This window comes from Piliocolobus tephrosceles, chromosome 10 (assembly GCF_002776525.5).
Source record: "Piliocolobus tephrosceles isolate RC106 chromosome 10, ASM277652v3, whole genome shotgun sequence".
In the NCBI taxonomy this organism is placed as follows: Eukaryota; Metazoa; Chordata; class Mammalia; order Primates; family Cercopithecidae; genus Piliocolobus; species Piliocolobus tephrosceles.
In genome coordinates, this window is record NC_045443.1 from 109714310 (window position 1) to 109735056 (window position 20747).

Here is a 20747-nt window from a genome sequence, read left to right on the forward strand (position 1 = left end):
TGCACTCCAGCCTAGACAACAGAGTGAGACTCTGTCTCAAAAAAAAAAAAGAATACAAACTTACTTGCCTATAGTCATCTCTCATCTACAAGTAATATAATCACACTATATAGTCCTTAGGGAAGATTCAAGACTATACATATTTAGATAAGATGACATTAATATTTTTATCTATGGATAATTGAGTTTAGTCACCAAAACCTTAAAATCTTTTAAAAATTAAAAACCAAAAAAGAAGCCTTTCTAGTACTCAAGACTCAAATCTACCAAGTGGACTATGTTCCTTCAATAAAATATATTTAATGAGTACTGACTTTGCCACAGAGTTAAGTTTAATTTGCTGAAGAAAAAAATAAGAGAAAGTTTTACCCATAAGATTGGGAGGTAGGGAATGAATTCCAATAATAGCAGGAGTAGGCAAGGATGTAGGGAAAATAGTACTTTTTTTTGAGACACGGTCTTGCTCAGTCGCCCAAGCTGGAGTGCAATGGTGCGATCTTGACTCACTGCAACCTCTGCCTCCCGAGTTCAAGCAATTCTCCTGCTTCAGCCTCCCAAGTAGCTGGGATCACAGGTGTGCACCACCATGCCCAGCTAAATTTTGTATTTTCAGTAGAGACAAGGTTTCACTATGTTGGCCAGGCTAGTCTCGAACTCATGACCTCAAGTGATCTGCCCACCTCAGCCTCCCTAAGTGCTGGGATTACAGGCGTTGAGCCACCATGCCCAGCTGATATATTTCTAATTTTAAGGAATATGGAGACCCATCACAAAATTGTGTTAGGCTGAGTGCAGTGGCTCACGCTTGCAATCCCAGCACTTAGGAAGGCTGAAGTGGGAGGATCACTTGAGGCCAGAAGTACAAGACCAGCCCAGACAACACAGCAAGACCCCACCTCTACAAAAAATTTAAAAATTTGGCCGGGCACGGTGGTTCACGCCTGTAATCCCAGCACTTTGGGAGGCCGAGGAAGGCGGATCACGAGATCAGGAGATGGAGACCATCCTGGCTAACATGGTGAAACCTCATCTCTACTAAAAATACAAACAATTAGCCAGATGTGGTGGCGGGCACCTGTAGTCCCACCTACTCGGGAGGCTGAGGCAGGAGAATGGCATGAACCCAGGAGGCGGAGCTTGCAGTGAGCCGATATTGCACCACTGCACTCCAGCCCGGGTAACAGGCGAGACTCCGTCTCAAAAAAAAAAAAATTTAAAAATGTGTCAGGTATGGCCAGGCGCAGTGGCTCACACCTGTAATCCCAGCACTTTGGGAGACCAAGGCGGGTGGATCACGAGGTCAGGAGATCAAGACCATCCTGGTTAACAGGGGGAAACCCCGTCTCTACCAAAAATACAAAAAATTAGCCGGGCGTGGTGGCAGATGCCTGTAGTCCCAGCTACTCGGGAGGCTGAGGCAGGAGAATGGCGTGAATCCGGGAGGCGGAGCTTGCAGTGAGCTGAGATCGCGCCACTGCACTCCAGCATGGGTGACAGAGCAAAACTCCGTCTCAAAGAAAAAAAAAAAATTGTCAGGTATGGTGGCGCGTGCCTATAGTCCCAGCTACTTGGGAGGTTTGCTTGAGCTCAGGAGGTAGAGGCTGCAATGAGTTATGCTTGCACTACTGCACTCCAGCCTGGGTGACAGAGCAAGACCTTGTCTCAAAAAAAAAAAAAAAAGAAATGAGCTATCAAGCACAAAAGACAGAGAGAAAGAGAAAGACATGGAGGAAACTTATATCCATATTACTAAGGGAAAATAAGCCAATCTGAAAAGTTATATATACACATAACTTCTATCTGGCATTCTGGAAAAGGTGAAAAACTAGAGATAGTAAAATAATCAGTGGTTGACACAGGATGGAGGCTGGGATGGATAGGTGGAGCACAGGGGATTTTTAGGGCACTGAAACATTCTGTATAATACTGTAATGGTGGATATATGTCTTCATACATTTGTCAAACCCACAGAATACACAACACAAAGAATAAAGCCTAAACTATTTATGGATTTTACTTAACAATTATGTATCATGTTGGCTCAGCAACGGTAACAAATGGTAACAAATGCGTATGAATCCAAGTTGTTAACAACAAGGGAAACCATGGGGTTGGGGAGAGGGAGTAGTTGGGAACTCTGTACTTTCTACTCATTTTTCTGTAAACCATAAAGCAGTTTTATGCTCTAAAAACAGTCTATTAATTATTTTTAAAAGTCTAACAGGGCCGGGCACAGTGGCTCATGCCTGTAATCCCAGCACTTTGGGAGGCTGAGGTGGGTGAATCACGAGGTCAGGAGATCGAGACCATCCTGGCTAACATGGTAAAACCCCATCTCTACTAAAAAATACAAGAAAAATTAGCTGGGCATGGTGGTGGGTGCCTGTAGTCCCAGCTATTCGGGAGGCTGAGGCAGGAGAATGGCGTGAACCGGGGAGACGGAGCTTGCAGTGAGCCGAGATCACGCCACTGCACTCCAGTCCAGGCAACTGAGCAAGACTCCGTGTCAAAAAAAGAAAAAAAAAAAAAAGGCTAACAAAAGCAAAGATTCATTTCTAGAGAAGAAAAATGAGAAGTGTTATAAATGGGAAACAGTACAGTAGCTGTCAATTCTAAATATACAAAGATGATTGAACACAGGCCAGTTCACAATCCTCACCACTACCAGGTTCCTCTTTGCTCATCAAGGTCCCATATAGACAAAGGCACAGACAACTTAAAATAATCTATGACCCTGGTGTCTCAGAGTGTCCCAAAGAACAGAAATAAACTGTCATTTTACTATATGGTTTAAATTTTTCTGCAATGAACACTTACCTAAACCTTAGTCACATGAATGCATGAGTTCAATGCACTTAATATTGATGAGCACCAATAATGCTATGTAAAAAGATAAGAAGCCTTACTCTGTAGGGAATCACAATTTAGAGAGGAAGGCCAAAGACCTAATATTCTGGAGAGACACTGGAAAATCACAGAAATCTAAAAGAACATAATCTTGGCCTAAATACCTAAATATCTAATACCAGTTTTCTTAAATCCTTAGCTCAGCTGACAGGCCATCGTATGTCCTTATAAACTATCTGACAAAGATAAACCAGCTCAATAAACGACACCCTCTCTTCCTCATAACTTGATGCCTATCTCATTCTGAGTCAGTTCTAAGTCACTGCTGACTCAGTGGTCCTGCAAGGTTCCAGGTTCATAGAATCTATCTTGAAGCCTTCTCAAAGGGTAAACATCTTTGATGAGACCCATCTCTGAAGGTCTGCCCATAAATGGATCAAACCAGAGGTTAGGACTATCAGGGTATTTTTCCCTTCCCCTCTGTAGTTGACGAGGTTCTGATATAATGTACCTACCTGCCCATGCCCTCTTGTCTGGGAACGGTTTCCAGTATCCCTGCTTAAGGGGTAGGACTAGATGACCATGTCTAGACCATGTAACTGCAGCCCGCCCCAGGTTGGACATTTGATCCAAGCTGGGTAAATCAGGTTTCTTCCTGGTACTCTGTAACTATAACACTGAAAGCCAGAGTCAGTAAGCTACGAGGAACCTCAGTTGGAAAATCTTAAAAATTTTAAGTCTGAGTTTACCAGTGGCAGCTCCAGAATTTCTATTTTGAAGGCACTTTCGGGGATGCAACTTGACTGATGTGGAGCAAAGAAAAATAGTTGCCTCTTGACTCTTTATTCACATAGCATTTATATAAAAATGAAAAATGTCAATTACCTTTATTGGGAAATCTAGAGAGATTAAGCTTATGGGGTGAGGCTAATGAACCCTCCCTTCTCCAGCCACAGCTTGGTGTGGCTACAGAAGTTAACATGTTGGGTTCGGGTAAGTTGATGAGTAAGCAGGAAAAAACAGTCTGAAGAACCAAGCAGTCTGGGCGCGGTGGCTCATGCCTGTAATTCCAGCACTTTGGGAGGCAGGGGTGGGCGGATCCCTTGAGGTCAGGAGATCGAGACCAGCCTGGCCAACATGAGGAAACCCCGTCTCTACTAAAAAATACAAAAAACTAGCCGGGCAAGGTGGCGGGCACCTGTAGTCCCAGCTACTTGGGAGGCTGAGGCAGAATGGCGTAAACCCGGGAGGCGGAGCTTGCAGTGAGCTGAGATCCAGCCACTGCACTCCAGCCTGGGTGACAGAGCGAGACTCTGTCTCAAAAAAAAAAAAAAAAAAGTACAAAAATTAGCTGGGCGTGGTGGTACACGCCTGTAATCCCAGCTACTTGGAAGGTTGAGGCATGAGAATCACTTGAACCCAGGATGCAGAGGTTGCAGTGAGCTGAGATTGCGCCACTGCACTCCAGCCTAGGCGACACAGCAAGACTCCATCTCAAAAAACAACAACAACAACAAAAAAGAACCAAGCAGAGAAAAAAACGGACACAGAGAAAAGCAGAGATGAGCAACCGAAAAAGAAACTTCAGGTCCTGACAACTTTCTCATTTCCATCAGGTCCTGGGGCACTACACTCTTGCCTTGGCAAGATTTACAGTAACCCTCTTTACTTGCGCTGGTATCAATGCGATTGTTTCTTCACCTGAAAGAGTTTAAAACACTTTACTGGCCGGGCGCGGTGGCTCAAGCCTGTAATCCCAGCACTTCGGGAGGCCGAGACGGGCGAATCATGAGGTCAGGAGTTCGAGACCATCCTGGCTAACACGGTGACACCCCGTCTCTACTAAAAAAAAAAAAAAATATGAAAAGCTAGCCGGGCGAGGTGGCTGGCGCCTGTAGTCCCAGCTACTTGGGAGGCTGAGGCAGGAGAATGGCGTAAACCCGGGAGGCGGAGCTTGCAGTGAGCTGAGATCCGGCCACTGCACTCCAGCCCGGGCGACAGAGCGAGACTCCGTCTCAAAAAAAAAAAAAAAAAACTTTACTGCATTCAGCCAGGTATCAGGCTCCCCTTTCCTGGACACCTAGGAGAGTGTGATTAATTGGCTGCTAAGTCTCTTGGGAAAGTTTATTTTCATTTTACATTACTAAATCTGTAATACAAGTTAAGTAGTCCTTGGAGAAAACAGGCCAATAAAAACGATATCCTAAGTCTGTCTTCTTAGTAAGCCTTTTTAAAAAGTTACTCAAGGGGAATTGTAGTTTGGCCATGAGGAATGGTGCTGTTCCCTTAATAACAGGAGTCAGTCAAAATCAGCCATCCACAAATCAGGCAATGGAAACAATAAAATGTACTGGTTAAAGCAATATTTTCCAAAGCATGGGTGAGTGTCATTCCAAATGAAATGCTTTTAGTCCTTGCAGACAGCCCTAGATAACACTCACAGTGAAAAAGTCAATCTTTTTTTTTTTTTTTTTGAGATGGAGTCTCGCTCTGTTGCCGAGGCTAGAATGCAGTGGCACGATCTCACCTCACTACAGCCTCCACCTCTGGGTTCAACTGGGATTGTGCTGGGATTACAGGCATGAGTCACCACACCTGGCCCTAATCTCTTTCTAAGACTTCCTTTACATTAAGGAGAAAGTGTCAGTTTGGTGCTAGCCTACTATTTCTCTAATAATTGCTAATATCTTTTCTTTTTTGGAGACGGGGTCTCACTCTGTCGCCTGGCTGAAGTGCAGTGGCGTGATCTCGACTCACTGCAACCTCCACCTCCTAGACTCAAGCGATTCTCCTGCCTCAGCCTCCTGAGTAGCTAGGACTACAGGCACGCACCACCACACCCAGCTAATTTTTTTGTATTTTTACTAGAGACGGGGTTTCACCATGTTGGCCAGGATAGTCCCAATCTCTTGACCTCGTAATCTGTCCACCTCGGCCTCCCAAAGTGTTGAAATTATAGACAGGAGCCATCGCACTCGGCCTTTTTTTTTTTTTCCAGAAGGAAGGAATAGGTCCTGGAGTTTTACAAGTATCAGAATCTGGTTAATTTAATAACATGGTTTAGTTTTCATTATACTTTACTTTTATACTTTTATTTTCCTAGAGCAAGTGATACAGGTTTTCCACTCATAGCAATAATATAGATTATTGTAAAATAAATTTAATTGTAGAAGTCACCTTGGAGAAAAATATTAAGTAATAGTATAGACAATACTATAGTGCAGCTAAAATAATGAGATTAGTAAAAGAACGATAGAAATTTGGGAAGGACAGGGATAAATCATTGGCAAGACACTATCAAAATGTGTTGAATGAATACACAAGCTGCACTCCGGAGGTAACACTTCCCAAAGAAGTTACTAGTCCTTGAAGATGCAGGCAGCAGCAGGCCTGGACACATGCAGGCCTGCTGTCCACATACCCTGGAGAAGAGGTCCTGGGATTTGTTCATTCAATGTTACTGAGGGATAGATACTGACAGTAGGAAAAGTATCAATTTTGCAAATCAAAAGGAAAGTTTTTTATTTTATTTTATTTTTTTTTGACACGGAGTCTCGCTCTGTCGCCCGGGCTGGAGTGCAGTGGCCGGATCTCAGCTCACTGCAAGCTCCGCCTCCCGGGTTTACGCCATTCTCCTGCCTCAGCCTCCCGAGTAGCTGGGACTACAGGCGCCCGCCACCTCGCCCGGCTAGTTTTTTTGTATTTTTTAGTAGAGACGGGGTTTCACCGTGTTAGCCAGGATGGTCTCGATCTCTTGACCTCGTGATCCACCCGTCTCGGCCTCCCAAAGTGCTGGGATTACAGGCTTGAGCCACTGTGCCCCGCCAAAAGGAAAGTTTTTAATCTGCATGTTCTTGCAGCTGTCATGAATGGTCTCCTTAGCAGCTGAAATAATATGCTCGTTTCCACTTACTACAAGAATTTCAGACACTATTAAAGATATTGCCCCAACTTAGAAAAACACTAAATAGAAGAGAGCTCCATCTTTAAACACAATATCCTTTACTTAAAAACCCTAAAAGTTGGAGAATAAGAGCCTTGATTTTACCATGAATACAAATTACAGAAGAAACATTCCTTCGGTCAGCAAGCCTTTGTTAAATACCTACCACGTGCAAGACTGCAAGGGACAAGGATGAACCTAAAAATGAATAATGACCAACCCATTCTACATTTGCCTCCCATTTATTTATTTATTTACTTACGATGGAGTCTTGCTCCGTCACCAGGCTGGAGTGCAGTGGTGCGATCTCGGCTCACTGCAACCTCCACCTCCTGGGTTCAAGTGATTCTCCTGCCTCAGCCTCCTGAGTAGCTGGGACTACAGGCACGCGCCACCACGCCCAACTAATTTTTTTGTATTTTAGTAGAGACAGGGTTTCACCATGTTGGCCAGGATGGTCTGGATCTCCTGACCTCGTGATCCTCCCGCTTCAGCTTGGATTACAGGCGTGAGCCACTGCACCTGGCCTTGCTTCCCTTTTAGTTTAAAGGTTTATTTCTCACACAGTATTCATAGCTATCTTTTTTACATGCACACCTTGTCACTCTACTCTTCTGGTTAAATCCTTTCAACGTCATCCACTGTCTTTCTTTCTTTTCACAGGTATGATTCCACTGTCTTTAAATTTCAGTATCCTTAAAATGGATTACAAAGCTGAGTCGCTGCCCACCCCTAGCCTCATCTCACTTCCTCACTTATCTCTTCATTCCAACTACACAAGTCTTTGTTTACATCCTCAAGTGGACCAAGCTCCTTTTCTCAGGGTCTTCACCACCCTCTCCCCATCTCTTTGCCTAACCCTGGTTCTCCTTTCATGTCCAAAGTAAAATATCATTTCCACAGGAAACCTTTTCTCGACCTGACCCCAACATCCCAATTGCCCATATTGTATGCTCTCATGGCAAACTGTCCTATTCCTTCAAATCCCTTAACACAACTGTAATGGTGATGTGTACTGTCATTTCTAGGAGATAAGCTCCTTGAAAGCAGAAACTATGTCTGTGTTGTTTAGTACTCATTCCCTGCATCTATATTGTGCCTAACACATATCAGGCCCTGAATAAATGTTGAATGAAGGAATGCATAAACGAACAAATGGTATGTAAAAAAAAGGGTAGTCTGTTAGGAAAATGAAAGATATATATATATGAAATATATATATATAAGATAATACAGGCCAGATGCGGTGGCTCATGCCTATAATCCCAGCAGTTTAGGAGGCCAAGGAAGGTGGATTGCTTGAGGTCATGAGTTCAAGACCAGCCTCACCAACTAGGTGAAATCCTGTCTCCACTAACAATACAAAAATTAGCCGGGTATGGTGGCAGGCACCTGTAATCCCAACTACTTGGGAGGTTGAGGCAGGAGAATCACTTGAACCTGGGAGATGGAGGTGGCAGTGAGCGGAGATCGCGCCATTGCACTCTAGCCCAGGCGACAGAGGGAGACTGCATCTCAAAAAATCCATTTAAAAAAAAAAAAAGATAATACATACAAAGTGATCAAAGAACCAAAGGAAGTTCAAAGAACCAATGATTAGTGATGGCTACCACCTATTAAATTAGATTTTTTCCAAATCCTTTCAACTTTTTTTTTTTTGAGACAGAGTCTAGCTTTGTCGCCCAGACTGCAGTGCAGTGGTGCAATCCTAGCTCATCGCATCCTCCACCTCCTGGGTTCAAGGTATTCTCCTGCCTCAGCCTCCTGAGTAGCTAGGATTACTGGTGCGTATCACCATGCCCAGCTAATTTTTTTGTATTTTTAGTAGAGATGGGGTTTCACCATGTTGGCCAGGCTGGTCTGAAACTCCTGGCCTCAAGAGATCCCCCCAAGGAGGCGGAGGTTGCAGCCAGCCAAGATCGCACCATTGCGCTCCAGCCTGGGCAACAAGAGTGAAACTCCATCTCAAAAATAAAATAAAATAAAAATTTAAAAAACTAGCCAGGCATGGTGGCCTGTGCCTGTAGTGCCAGCTACTCCAGAGGCTGAGATGGGAGGGTCGCTTGAGCCCAGGAGGTCGAAGCTGCAGTGAACCATCTTCACATCACTGCACTGAAGCCTGGACAACACAGCAAGACCTTGTCTCCAAAAACAGAAAAAAAAGAAATGTACTAATCTCTTCATCTTGCCCTATGTTTCAACAACTACCCTCTAATCTATGTAACAGTATTTTTGCGCATTAAAACCTTCATTTTAAGTCTAAAATGTCAGGGTTTTTTGTTGTTTTTAATTCTTTAGCTAAGATAGCAGAAGAGTTTTTTGTTGTTGTTGTTCATGTATTTTGACACAGCATCTTGCTCTGTCGCCCAGGCTGGAGTGCAGTGGCACAATCTCAGCTCACTGCAGCTTGGACTTCCTGGTTTCAAGCATGCACCGCCACACTGGCTCCCCTCGTCCCTCACCTCCCCGCGATGTAGTCTCACACTGTCGCCCAGGCTGGAGTGCAATAGCGCAATCTTGGCTCACTGCAACCTCCACCTCGTGGGTTCACGCGATTCTCTTGCCTCAGCCTTCCAAGTAGCTGGGATTACAGGTGCACGCTACCACACCCGGCTAATTTTTTGTATATTTTTAGTAGAGATGGGGTTTCACTATGTTGGCGAGACTGGTCTCGAACTCTTGACCTCATGATCCGCCCACCTTGGCTTCCCAAAGTGTTAGGATTACAGGCGTTGAGCCACTGCGCTCGGCCCTATTTTTTATTTTTTTGAGATGAAGTCTCGCTCTGTCCCCCAGGCTGGAGTACGGTAACACAATCTCAGCTCACTGCAGCCTCTGCCTCCCAGGTTCAAGTGATTCTCCTGCCTCAGCCTCCTGAGTAGCTGGGGTTACAGGCGCCTGCCACCACGCCTGGCTAATTTTTGTATTTTTAGTAGAGATGGGGTTTTACCATTTTGGCCAGACTAGTCTCGACCTCCTGGCCTCAGGCAACCCACCCACCTCGGCCTCCTAAAGTGCTGGGATTATAAGAATGAGCCACCTCGCCCAGCCAAACCACTGTGCCCAGCCTTGTATTCTTGTTACACTTGGCCAAAATTGAACACAAAAATAGTCCAGAATGTCAGAGGTCCAGGGCAAAGGACCAACAGGGACTGTTTTGGTTATGAGCAAGGTGAGTCTCAGAGGTGGTCTCAGCCATCCAATGGCAATGGAAGTTTTAGATTCATTGAGACAAGTTCTAGTAAGTCAGGGCTTTTTAAATGGTCATATTTTCAGAATGGAAAAAAATAGGTTGTGCCAAGTGACTTTTCTACAGAAAGGCAAGATAGTCGTCACTCACCAAGGTACCCTGTCACTTCTGAGGCAAAATAGGACCAGATTCGCAAAGCTACCACACTGTCCAAGGGGAGGTCAGAATAAATATCACTTTTGATTGAGGACCTACAAGTTTTCATTTATGAACTAGAGCAGTGGTCCCCAACATCTTGCACCAGGGACCGATTTAATGAAAGGCAATTTTTCCACAGATGGCAGGGAGGGATGGTTTCAGGATAAAACTATTCCACCTCAGATATCAGGCATTAGATTCTCATAAGGAGTGCCAACCTGGATCCCTCACATGCACAGTTCACAATAGGGTTTGTGCTCCTACTCCTAAGAGCTGATCTGACAGGAGGCAGAGCTCAGGCAGTAATGCTCTCCCCTACAACACCCTGCTGCTCACCTCCTGTTGTGCGTCCCAGTTCCTAACAGGCCACAGACCAGTATCAGTCCACCATCCCGGGGTCAGGAACTCCTAAACTATGAACTGTAGTAGAATAATTAACTGAGCCAGGCACCCAAGAGAAATGTTCTAACTCAGCAAAGAAGTCATTGCCATTGGGGAGACACACTGGAAAATATCTTACACCTGATTCAGGCTAGTCCAAGACTGCAGGTCAGTACGACATATTAAAACAAGGGATCTCATGCCTGTGTATGTGTGTATATTCTAAACACTGTGCAAACATTTTTTTCTACTTTGAACTTTCTCTATTTCTATTATGCAATTTGCTGACCTAGAAATTCCCATATTCTATACAAATTTATTAAGTGCCATACCTGACCATCAATTCCACTTTCAATTACTTAAAAATATGAGGGTGAAACTAAAAAAAAAAAAAAAAGAAAATAAATAAATAAATAAAATATGGTGTAGAGGAGGCTGCATAACAAAACAGAGTCAAATATTTATTATCTCCCTCCATCCCTTCCCTTCCCTAATCCACAACCACTGAAAACATTTTAAAATTAAGAATAATGGGGCCAGGCGCAGTGGCTCATGCCTGTAATCCCAGCACTTTGGGAGGCTGAGGCGGGTGAATCACGAGGTCAGGAGTTCAAGACCAGCCTGGCCAACGTGGTGAAACCTCATCTCTACTAAAAATACAAAAAATTAGCCACGTGTGGTGGCGGGTGCCTGTATTCCCAGCTACTCGGGAGGCTGAGGCAGAAAAATGGTGTGAACCTGGGAGATGGAGCTTGCAGTGAGTGGAGATCACACCACTGCACTCCAGCCTGGGGGACAGAGTGAGACTCCATCTCAAAAAAAAAAAAAATACAAAAATTAGCCAGGCATGGTGGTGGGCACCTGTAATCCCAGCTACTCAGGGGGTTGAGGCAGAGAATTGCTTGAACCCAGGAGGCGGGGGTTGCAGTGCTCCAAGATTGCGTCACTGCACTCCAGCCTGGGTGACAGAGCAAAAGTCCTTCTCAAATAAATAAATACATAAATAATGGGCAGGGCGCGGTGACTCACACCTGTAACCCCAGCACTTTGGGAGGCTGAGGGAGGCAGACTGCTTGAGCTCAGGAGTTCGAGACCAGCCTGAACAACATGGTGAAATACCGTCTCTACAAAAAATACAAAAAGTAGCCAGGCGTGGTGGTACCCGCCTGTAATCCCAGTACTCAGGAGGCTGAGGTGGATGGATGACTTGAGCCTGGGAAGTGGAGGTTACAGTAAGCCAAGACACTCCAGCCTGGGTGACAGTGCCAGATCCTGTCTCAAAAAAAGAATAATGAAAGAAGGCACTGGGGCTTACCAAGTCACACAAGAGTACAAAATCTGCTGAGAACTACATAGCAAAAGAGAATAATTTTAGCAAAAGGAGACCAAATAATCAAGTATGGGTTCTAGTAAGGTCATGGGTGGAGGTTTTCAAAAACGAAAAATACAATACCCAAACTTATTAGTAATGTGAGATGCACTATGGAGATGTTTCAAATCTATGTACACAGAAAAGCTATTCCAACCCCAGACACCACCAGTAAAATTTAAACCCACCACAATTTACCACCTCATAGCCCTGTCCACGTAGCCCTCAATGAATTTCAGCAAGAGCTGAGGCCCCAAGCAAGGTTTCCAACACAATTGTAAAACAAATCCTGAAATCTTGGCAGTACAAATACTGTTGTACAAAGACAGTGGTGCTACTGAATCTGAACTTGGTGAAGACCTGAGCTCTCAGCGAGAATGCCTATGTTCAAATCCCAGCTCTAGAACTTGGTAGCTACAACCTTGAGCAAGTTAATCTCTAGGCTTCAGTTTGATCACAATAATCTTCCCTACCTAATAGGGATGTTAGCCCACCAGGAAACACTAATTAATGCTGATAGTTGTTGAATTTTTGGCTGGTGGGCAAGTACCACCATAGATGAGTTCGTTCATTTGTCAGAATGTCTGAATTCAAGGAATCATAGTTGTTTGGGGGTACTAATGTATTTAAACAACAAAAGTGTGGAGTTCAAAAGTCAAATGTGCTAAAATGCTGAATTCACGGACAGTCTGTACCGTTCTTTTCCTAGACCCGCCAGTTTATACTAATCGCCTTAGAATTCCTGAAGAAAGCCTCTTCTAATCCTCTTCCCATGTACATATAACAAAAGCTACATAACTCTGACTTCAGTTTTGAGAGTATAACTTGTTAATATATCCTGATGCTTAGTGACATGAAATGGACATAGTGTTTCCCACTGGACAGTGAAAACACTATTAATTCTAAATAACTATGGGACCAAAGAAATTCTCTTTGGTCCTCAAGAACAATTTTAAAAATCAAATTATTCTTGAAAGTACTGAGTCTTTTTAGTTAAAAAAAAAAAAAAAAAAAGGCCGGGCGCGGTGGCTCAAGCCTGTAATCCCAGCACTTTGGGAGGCCGAGACGGGCGGATGATGAGGTCAGGAGATTGAGACCATCCTGGCTAACATGGTGAAACCCCGTCTCTACTAAAAAATACAAAAATCTAACCGGGCGAGGTGGCGGATGCCTGTAGTCCCAGCTACTCGGGAGGCTGAGGCAGGAGAATGGTGTGAACCCGGGAGGCGGAGCTTGCAGTGAGCTGAGATCCCGCCACTGCACTCCAGCCTGGGTGACAGAGCAAGACTCCGTCTCAAAAAAAAAAAAAAAAAAGTCTGCAGGCAGCTCTGCACAAAGCTGTAATGAGTCACAAACTATGAACTCTGGATTCAGTTCCCACCTTCCATCACCCACCTTGTATACATACCTCTGCCCTCTGAAGATACACACTGGAGGGCAAGGGCATGAGAATACGCAGGCCCGGGGAAACAGGAAATCAGAGTCCTTTCTCTGCTACTTACCATCTGCGTGACCTCAGGCAAATTAGTGTCTTCAGCTCAAAGTGATGTGGTTTCTAGCACGGTGGTTAAGAAGGTGAGCCTGGACCAGGCGCAGTGGCTCATGCCTGTAATCTTAGCACTCTGGGAGGCCAAGGCAGGAGGACTGCTTGAGCTCAGGAGTTTTCGACTAGACTGAGCAACACGGAGAAAACCATTCTCTACAATATATACAAAAATTAGCCGGCATAGTAGTGGGCACCTGTAATCCCAGCTACTCAGGAGGCTGAGGCAGGATAATCACTTGAACCCAGGAGGCGGAGGTTGGTTGCAGTGTGCTATGATTGTGCAACTGCACTCTAGTCTGGACGACAAAACGAGACTGTCTCCAAAAAAGAAAAAAAAAAAGGTGAGCCTGGAGCCAGGCATGGTGGCTCACACCTATAATCCCAGCACTTTGGGAGGCTGAGTAGGACATATTACTTGAGGTCAAGAGTTGGAGTCCAGCCTGGCCAACATAGTAAAATCCTGTCTACTAAAAACATGAAAGTTCGCTGGGCCTGGTGGTGTGCACCTGTAATCTCAGCTACTCAGGAGGCTGAGGCGGGAGAATCACTTTAACCCGGGAGCCAGAGGGTGCAGTGAGCTGAGACTGTGTCACTGTACTCCAACCTGGACAACAGAGTGAGACTCATCTCAAAAGAAAAAAAGGTGAGCCTGAAACAGTCCACAGGGGTTCAAATTCTAGCTCCAAGAAATACTAGCTGAGTGGCCTTAGACAAATCACACAACATCAATAAAGCCTCAGTTTCCTCATCTGGTTTTGTTGTTGTTGTTGTTAAAGGGTTCAGGGCCATGAAAAAACAGTACCCACCTCTTGAAAATGGGTGAAGATTACATTAGATAACCCATATAAAAGGCCAAGGCCAGTGACTGTCATAATGAGTCGTCTATAAACTTTAGCTATAGGATTGTTGCTAAAATCAAATGAGATGTGAGAGTAAAAAATCACACAAATTATGAAATAAAAGCAGGAATAACGGTGGCCGGAAACAAAGTTAACCACCGCTCCCTACTCCCAAAACCATTCCCGCCATGGGAAGAAGCCTCCAATTTAATAACATCCACACGACGTCTATAAACACGATGTCTACTTTTGTAAAAACCACTGACCTTGAAGCTTCCTCACCATTAAGTGCGATGGACCAAGACCATAAAACCATCTAACAGGAAAGGAAATGCAAAAAGGACCAATCCAATTACACAACATCTCGGTTATTGGAAAAGGGTTTCTCCCAAACTCAAATCTGTGATTTTTCACTACCAGGATAACTGGATGACACCAAGGTCTTCAAGCCTGCGGGTTGAGGTAAGAGTGGTGGAGAGGGATCTGCTTAGCATAGGGAAGGAAAGTTGCAGAGAAAACCACAGAGAAGCTGCAGAAAGGAGAAGCCCTCCAGTAGCTCTGCATGCCCCTCTGACACGAGCTATCACAACCTCTTCACCGCTATTTTGGGCCCAAGACCCCCTCCCCCCGCCTCCCACGTGTGACCAGAGCAGCTGCTTCTCCACCAAACAGCTCTGGATTGGGAGCCTGGAATCTCGGGCCTGCTCCCGACTCGATGTGGGTGACCTTGCGTCAGCCCCTTCCCCACTCTAGACCTCGGTTTCTCCTGTGCACCGAAGCCCACCTAGTCAGACAACCCTCCAGGCCCAATTCCCGCAAAAAAAAAGAAAAAAAAAAAAATATATATATATATGGTAGGGAATCTTTCCTCAGGCAGGGCGTCCCACACTCGTGCCGGAGCCGGCTTCCACCTTCGGGGAGATCTCCGGTCTCCCTAGGAGCGGCGGTAACAACGCAGCCTGCGGGTAGCGCAGATGTCTGCAGAATCACGCGTCCCACGGGGCCTGCCAGGCAGGCCAGGTCTGCCAACCAGCTGCTGCCCAGACCGCGCCGCTACCACCTCAGGGCTGAGGAAGGCTGGGCCGGCGCCTACGCGAGGCCCGCGGCTGCGGCCTAGTGGCCCGCGCGGCCCGCCCCCTGCGCCTGCCCGGCCCGCGCGCCGGCCCTCAGCACCCATCCTGGGCTTTTGCCCCAGCCTCGGCAGCCCTCGGCGCGTCGGGCTGGTGAGCTGGCTGGCCCGAGACACTCACCGTAAATCGGCCGGAGGCGCCTGTCGTTAGGGTCCTGCACATGGCCCCGCGTCGCCATGATGACAAGCGCAGAACCACAGTGCGCACGCGCGGGGCAGGACCCCGGGAAGGGGCTATTAAAGGGCCAGCGTCGATCTCGCTTGTTTATCGCGATAGTCGTGGTGCTGCAACTGAACGCGCCTGCGCGGAAAAGGAAGCCTCCATCCTTGCCCATTGCCCTTTCTTTAAACGCTGGTCCTTCACTTCGCAGGTGGGATCAAGCTGGCAAAGAGAAGGCAGCTGTTGCTGTTAAAATCCTCCGAGTCACTGACTGGGAAGTGAGGAAAGGAGGGGAGAAAGCTCTCAAAGTTAGGGTTCGGCTGCTCCTGTTTATCCTATTTATTCTTTGTCTTGAAGAACCAGCTAGATTTGGCTGTGATTAATTGCAGAGGAACCAGAAACTCCTGGCGGAGAGAGACCCAGGGGAAAGCTGGGGAAGTGGGGCTGATGAACAGCAAAAATCTGCCAAAAAAGTTCGAGAGAGCCGGGCGCAGTGGCTCATGTCTGTAATACCAGCACTTTGGAAGGCCCAGGCGGGCGGATCACAAGGTCGGGAGATCCAGACCATCCTGGCTAACACAGTGCAACCCCATCTCTGCTAAAAATACAAAAAATTAGCTGGGCATGGTGGCAGGCGCCTGTAGTCCCAACTGCTCGGGAGGCTGAGTCGAGGAGAATGGCGTGGACCCAGGAGGCGGGCCTTGCAGTGAGTCGAGATCCAGCGGCTGCACTCCAGCCAGACTCCGTCTCAAAAAAAAAAAAAAAGAACTCCAGAGCCCTCCACCACCTGTTCCTGGACCAAACTGAGGGTCGAGCTGCTATTTCTTGTGGTCCAGTAAGGCGATGCAGATGAACTGGAGAGGAAGCGAGTTTTTATTTCTGCAACCGGTTACAGGGAGAAGGCCTGGAAATTATCACCAAACCAACTCAAAATTACAAAGCTTTCCAGAGCTTATATACCTTCTAAGCTATATGTCTATGTGTAAGTGTGCATTCATCTAAAGACATAAGTGATTAACTTAGTCTATAACTAAGGTCTGCATCCTGAAGACCTTCCTTTGAAGCCTCAGTAAATTTACTTAATCTAAATGGCAATAGGTGCTGGGGTGATTACCCTTATCTTGTCTCCTGCTAAATCATGGAGGTTTGGGGAGTTACTTCAGACCCCGGATAAAACTTGTTTAATCCTAAATGGGTCCTGTGAGGAATTCTTTCATTATTTTGTCATGCTTTAAGGCCAAGGAAAGGCCTAGGCAAAACTCTTGGTGGGCTTTTGTTACATTCCAGCCTTTGTATAAGGGCACCGGCTTTTTTTTTTAGCTTTTAATATTTAACTTAACCACTCAGTCAGTACTGAAACAGTTTTTATGGAGGCTTGTGTTAGTGAGACCTGGCCTGCCACACACCCTTCTCCCAGGACTCAGCCAACAAAGAAGCATCCTAGATGAATACTTACTCGGTATATGCCTAGAGTATTGAAATGCAACGTCTTTAAATTTATTCTCTCATTTAATTTTCATAAATGTTGTCGTATTTCCCTGGGAGGTAGATCCTATTATTACCTCTCTTTACAGATAGATTTATTCATACAACACTGAGTTATTGAGTGCCTATTATTTGACATACTCTTGTTTTAGGCACTGAGGATACATCAATAAATAAAATAGATGGAGACTTAATGGAGCTTTTATTTGTAGTAAGGGAGACAGACAATAAATAAGTAGATAGCCTATTACATGGTGATAAATGCTACTGAGAAAAATAAAGCAGGAAAGGGGGGCAGTGAGAGAGGGAGGTAATTTTAGTGTGGTTTACAGTGGCTCACCCCTGTAATGCCACCACTTTGGCAGGCCGAAGTGGGTGGATCACATGAGGTCAGGGGTTCGAGACAAGCCTGGCCAACATGGTAAAACCCCTTCTCTGCTAAAAATACAAAAATTAGCTGGGCATGGTGGTGTGAACCTGTAATCCCAGCTACTCGGGAGGCTGAGGCAGGAGAATCGCTTGAACCCGTAGGTGAAGGTTACAGTGAGCCGAGATCGTACCATTGCACTCCAGCCTGGGCAACAAAGCAAGACTCTTGTATAAGTAAATAAATAGGCCGGGTGCAGTGGGTCATGCCTGTAACCTCAGCACTTTATGAGGCCGAGGCGTGGTGGCACGTGCCTGTAATCCCAGCTGAGGCTGAGGCCTGAACCTAGAAGGTGGAGGTTGCAGTGAGCCAAGATCACGTTATTGCACTCTAGCCTGGGCAACAGCAAGACTCCGTCACACACAAAAAAAAAAGGCATTTAAATACTCCCTGGAGGTCGAGAATGATGACTCACACCTGTAATCCTAACATTTAGGGAGGTCTAGGCGCGCGGATCACTTGAGGACGGGAGTTTGAGACCAGCCTGGGCAACACGGTGAAACCCCTGTCTACTAAAAATACAAAAATTAGCTGAGTGGCCAGGCACAGCGGCTGACGCCTGTAATCCCAGCACTTTGGGAGGCTGAGGTGGGCGGATCACGAGGTCAGGAGATCGAGACCACCCTGGCCAACATGGTGAAACCCTGTCTCTACTAAAAATACAAAAAAATTAGCCGGGTGTGGTGGCGGGCACCTGTAGTCCCAGCTACTCGGGAGGCTGAGGCAGGAGGATGGCATGAACCCGGGAGATGGAGCTTGCAGTGAGCCGAGATCGTGCCACTGCAGTCCAGCCTGGGCGACAGAGCAACACTCTGTCTCCAAACAAAAAAGAAAAAAAAATTAGCTGAGCATGGTGGTGCGCACCTGTAATCCCAGCTACTCAGGAGGCTGAGGCACGAGAATCACTCGAGCTCAGGAGGTGGAAGTTGCAGAGCCGAGATTGCACTACTGCACTCCAGCCTGCGTGACAGAGTGAGACCCTGACTCTCTAAAAACAAACAAAGACTCCCAGGATGAAGTTATCAGGCAAAGTACAACAAAATATTTGAGGCATACATACACATACTTCACTGTTTATCTTAAATTCAAATTTAACTGAGTGTCCTGTATTTTTATTGGGGGGCAGCCCTGCCCTAGGGAAAACTCCATGCCCCCAAATCGTGCTAAGCAGCAACAATGAAGGGCAGATGCCTCAGGCCAGCTGACCCCAGGATCACTCAGAGGTGGTGTATGACCCTGCTGAGGTTGGGCTTGGACAGAGAAAAGGAGGGAGGAGAGCTGGGGTTCACCTTTGGTGCAAGGGAAAGAGATGATGAGTCACCTGAGATTTAAGAACGTCCCAGGAATGGAAAAATACAGCACCTTTAAGGGGAGCTCCTAACCAAGGCTCAGGTTACTCAACCATGTTCTTAGGTTACCTTTGTTGGCCTGGCCCCAAAGGAACGCTGATAGACTTAGCACCCAGCTCCCTGAACTTGGCAAGACCAGGGTGTCATATGGACCTACCTAGCAGAGGCCTCTAGAGTCTTAGGTCACCATCCTTAGTGGTATATACTTCCCTCCGCTCTGAAAGGCTGTTTAGCATCCAAGTAGGATTAATTGGTTGTTCTCTTTTCCCATTCCTACTGCTTGTCCTCAGAACCTAAGAACGAAGCAGTGACTCGCTTGGCTCTGGGCTTGTCCTTACCTGCCGCTGGGAGGCAGCTTCCACACCCTTTGGCAGGCCTGAATCATTTCGGATAACAAGATGACCTCTGAGGAAGCCGAAAACCCATCCTTGCTGTACAATTCAGAACTTGGAGCTCTTAGAGATGACATTATGGGAAAGTGCTTGGCATACAGCAGGTGCTCTTTAAATGGTGGTTTCCATTTTCTCAACTTAGAGGAGGGGCGTACACTCTTCATTTGGTAACATTTTCTCCGGTGAGAAACATTCTCCCTGGCCAGGCGCGGTGGCTCGTACCTGTAATCTCAGCACTGGGAGGCCAAGGCAGGTGGATCACTTGACGTCTGGAGTTCGAGACCAGCCTGGTCAACATGGCAAAAACCCCATCTCTACTAAAAATGCAAAAATTAGCCAGGTGTGGTGGCCCACGCCTGTTATCCCAGCTACTCGGGAGGCTGAGGCAGGAGAATCGCTTGAACCCGGGAGGCAGAGGTTGCAGTGAGCCGAGATCATGCCACTGCACTCCAGCCTGGGCAACAGAGCTCTGTCCCCCCAGCACCGAAGAAAAAAAGAAGAAAAGAAATGTTCTCCCTAAAGGGCAGTGAGACACCTGGAAGCCCTGTGCCTGAATAGCTAAGGACACAGGAAGGGGGATTGCATTACTTGAATGTGGTGATGTGGGTGTCTCCACCCAATGATTCTTCTAGTTTTTCTTTTCCGTCTTGATGGACATGTACCAATGCCTAATCCTCAACAGGACACTGACCTATTTCACAGTTTTCATGGTTGATATCCTGCACTTTTGACAGTGGAATAAACAGCAACTCTGGCTCTGAAATCAAGCCGATTTCGGCTTCAAATCCAGGCTCTGACATTTATCAACTATGTGATCCTAAGCAAGTGACTGAATGTCTCCGAGCCTCAGTTTCTGCATTTATGAAATTATAATAATAAAATGACCAACCTCATCAAGTTGATGGAAGGAATAAATGCTGTCTTCCATGAAAAGAAACAGACATAGGCGGGTGCAGTGGCTCACACCTGTAATCCGAGTACTTTGGGAGGCCAAGGCGGGCAGATCACCTGAAGTCGGGAGTTTGAGACCAGCCTGACAAATATGGTGAAACCCCATCTCTACTAAAAGTACAAAAAATTAGCCGGGCTTGGTGGCAGGTACTTGTAATCCCAGCTACTTGGGAGACTGAGGTGGGAGAATCGCTTGAACCTGGGAGGCGGAGGTTGCAGTGATCCAAGATTGCGCCACTGGACTCCGCCGGTCTGGGTGACAGAGCGAGACTCTGTCTAAAAAAAAAGAAAAGAAAAGAAACAGGCACAAAGAAAGCACTCAACAACAGTTGTTATTATTATCCTTCATATTAGTATGAGGACTCCTTTGATTTAAAACTGCAGAAATTCTCATGCCTGTAATCTCACCATTTTGAGAGGCTGAGGCAGGAGGATCGCTTGAGCCCAGGAGTTCACGATTGGCCTGGGCAATATGGGGAGACCCCAGCTCTACCAAAAAATAATTAGCCAGGCATAGTGGTGTATACCTATAGTCCCAACT

The 20747-nt window shown here is 46.2% G+C and overlaps 1 protein-coding gene across 5 annotated transcripts in view; it reads right to left on the reverse strand.

Moving 5' to 3' along the window:
• NAA25 (N-alpha-acetyltransferase 25, NatB auxiliary subunit) overlaps positions 1-16303 on the reverse strand; it is an 84206-nt gene extending 67903 nt beyond the window's left edge. The window contains exons 1-2 of one of the 5 annotated variants that reach the window (XM_023203720.1): positions 15564-15619; positions 14596-14763 (exon numbers count right to left, since the gene is read on the reverse strand). In XM_023203720.1, the coding sequence (XP_023059488.1) occupies positions 14596-14629 (34 nt within the window). In that variant the 5' untranslated portion in view covers positions 14630-14763; positions 15564-15619. Of the gene's footprint in view, positions 1-3362; positions 3772-10891; positions 10913-14579; positions 14764-15563 lie in introns of those variants that run through there. The other 4 variants (XM_023203711.1, XM_023203696.2, XM_023203729.1 and 1 more) reach the window with 4 other exon arrangements.
• Between the last annotated feature and the right edge of the window lie 4444 nt (positions 16304-20747).